General features: G+C 40.8%; 1 protein-coding gene across 2 annotated transcripts in view; it reads left to right on the forward strand.

Annotated features, from left to right (window-relative positions):
- Positions 1 to 705, forward strand: part of ARFGEF2 (ADP ribosylation factor guanine nucleotide exchange factor 2) — a 97,707-nt gene extending 97,002 nt beyond the window's left edge. For both annotated transcript variants that reach the window (XM_017541378.1, XM_017541379.2), the window contains exon 39: positions 103 to 705. In XM_017541378.1, the coding sequence (XP_017396867.1) occupies positions 103 to 279 (177 nt within the window). In that variant the 3' untranslated portion in view covers positions 280 to 705. The remainder of the gene's footprint in view (positions 1 to 102) is intronic.
- The last annotated feature ends 928 nt before the right edge of the window (positions 706 to 1,633 follow it).

Here is a 1,633-nt window from a genome sequence, read left to right on the forward strand (position 1 = left end):
AAAAAAGAAGTTCTAGGGTGAGATGAAAACTTTTGAAAAACTGGTGCCAAAATAAGAAATTAATTGTGTAATTTTATCCATCTACTTTTCTCCAACCTCAAGTTCAAAGCACATGCTTCAACGTACTACCCCTACTTGTGTGAAATTATGCAGTTTGACCTGATCCCTGAGCTTCGAGCAGTTCTGCGGAAATTCTTCTTACGGATAGGTGTTGTGTATAAGATATGGAGTCCAGAAGAGCCATCACAGGTACCAGCAATACTGTCACCAGTGTGGTAGCCTTGGCTGCCCAGGCCACTGCTGCAGCTCTGCAGAATGTTCAGCATGCCATCTCTGACTGGCACGTCTCGTAAAGGGTCAGAGAAACAAGGAATTGGCATCTTGGATCTCAGAATGGCCTGGATACAGATGGCCTCTATGCTGCTCCATCACAGTCCCCAACTAAGGCTTATGGTATTTCATTAAACTATTGCATACCCAGTTAGCACAGTAGGTGGGGAGTCTGCTTCATTTCTGTCATTCCATTTTTCTTATTAAACTGTCAAATCTGTCATTGCACATGCATCATTTTCTAGCAAAATCCCATGATTGGCTATAAATGTTTTGTAAGAAGTCACTCTCCTTCAAAATACCGAACATAGCTATATAGATTCATGATAGAGTATGTTAATAAAACTTCTTGTAACGGCTAACTGCCACCTAAAATATGCTGGGTTTTTTGTTGTCGTTTGAGTGTGTTAGAGAAATTTGAGTGTTTTTGTCAGTTACGAGTCAGCCGTAATTAGAGTAGTTTAGGGACAGACTGGGATTAGAGAAGGGTTGTTTTTTGTGTTTTGTTAATGTCTGAGTGATTTTTAAAGTATTTTCCAAAAAGATACTGAAAATTTGATTGAAGTCAGAGTTTAGTAACTAAGCCAGAATTAAGAGTTTTGCGAGGTTAAAAAAAATGTGCCTCGTGGACCTCCCTGTTTTAGTAACGTGGGGAGGAAAAGTCTACAGAAAAAAGTGAACAATTTAATGAAGATGATTAGCCTTCCTTGAAGTATTTGTGGATGGGTGTTAAATGAAAATTTCCAGAATACACTGTCCATCTCACACACTCTGAAATCTAATATATGAAGTAGTAATGAAAATGAAGTAGTAATTTAACCAGAGTTCATTTATCCTTGAATAAACCTTTTTATTTTTACCTCAGAAAAGTGAGTATACTGGCGGTTAGTGTCACTGCTTTGCACAGTCCCCATTAAATGACCCTCCAGAGAGGGACAGTAAGTGCATGAGAAGCTGCTCCCATGAACCTCCTCAGCCAGATGTCATGGGTGGAACTGGAGATGTGGTGGGCCAGCACAGCTGAACTGTGACAATGGCAGGAAGTGACATGTGCCCAGCACTTCCATTAATCTGAGCCTGGGAGTTGAATTCTTTGGCAAGGTTAGGTTCTGAGGTCCTTATTAATAATGTTAATGATGGTGCAATTCTTTCACCTGCAGTAGAACTGAGTTCTGATGCAGCTTGTATAAAAGCGGGCAGTATACAAGTATGACCCGAAGCCTGTGAGCAGTATAGTGGATGCTCACCCATGAAGAAGAGCACACATGCCTCATTCTCTGTCCTCACCCTCTGCTCACCTGGA

This window comes from Cebus imitator, unplaced genomic scaffold, assembly GCF_001604975.1.
Source record: "Cebus imitator isolate Cc_AM_T3 unplaced genomic scaffold, Cebus_imitator-1.0 Scaffold132, whole genome shotgun sequence".
Lineage (NCBI taxonomy): Eukaryota > Metazoa > Chordata > Mammalia > Primates > Cebidae > Cebus > Cebus imitator.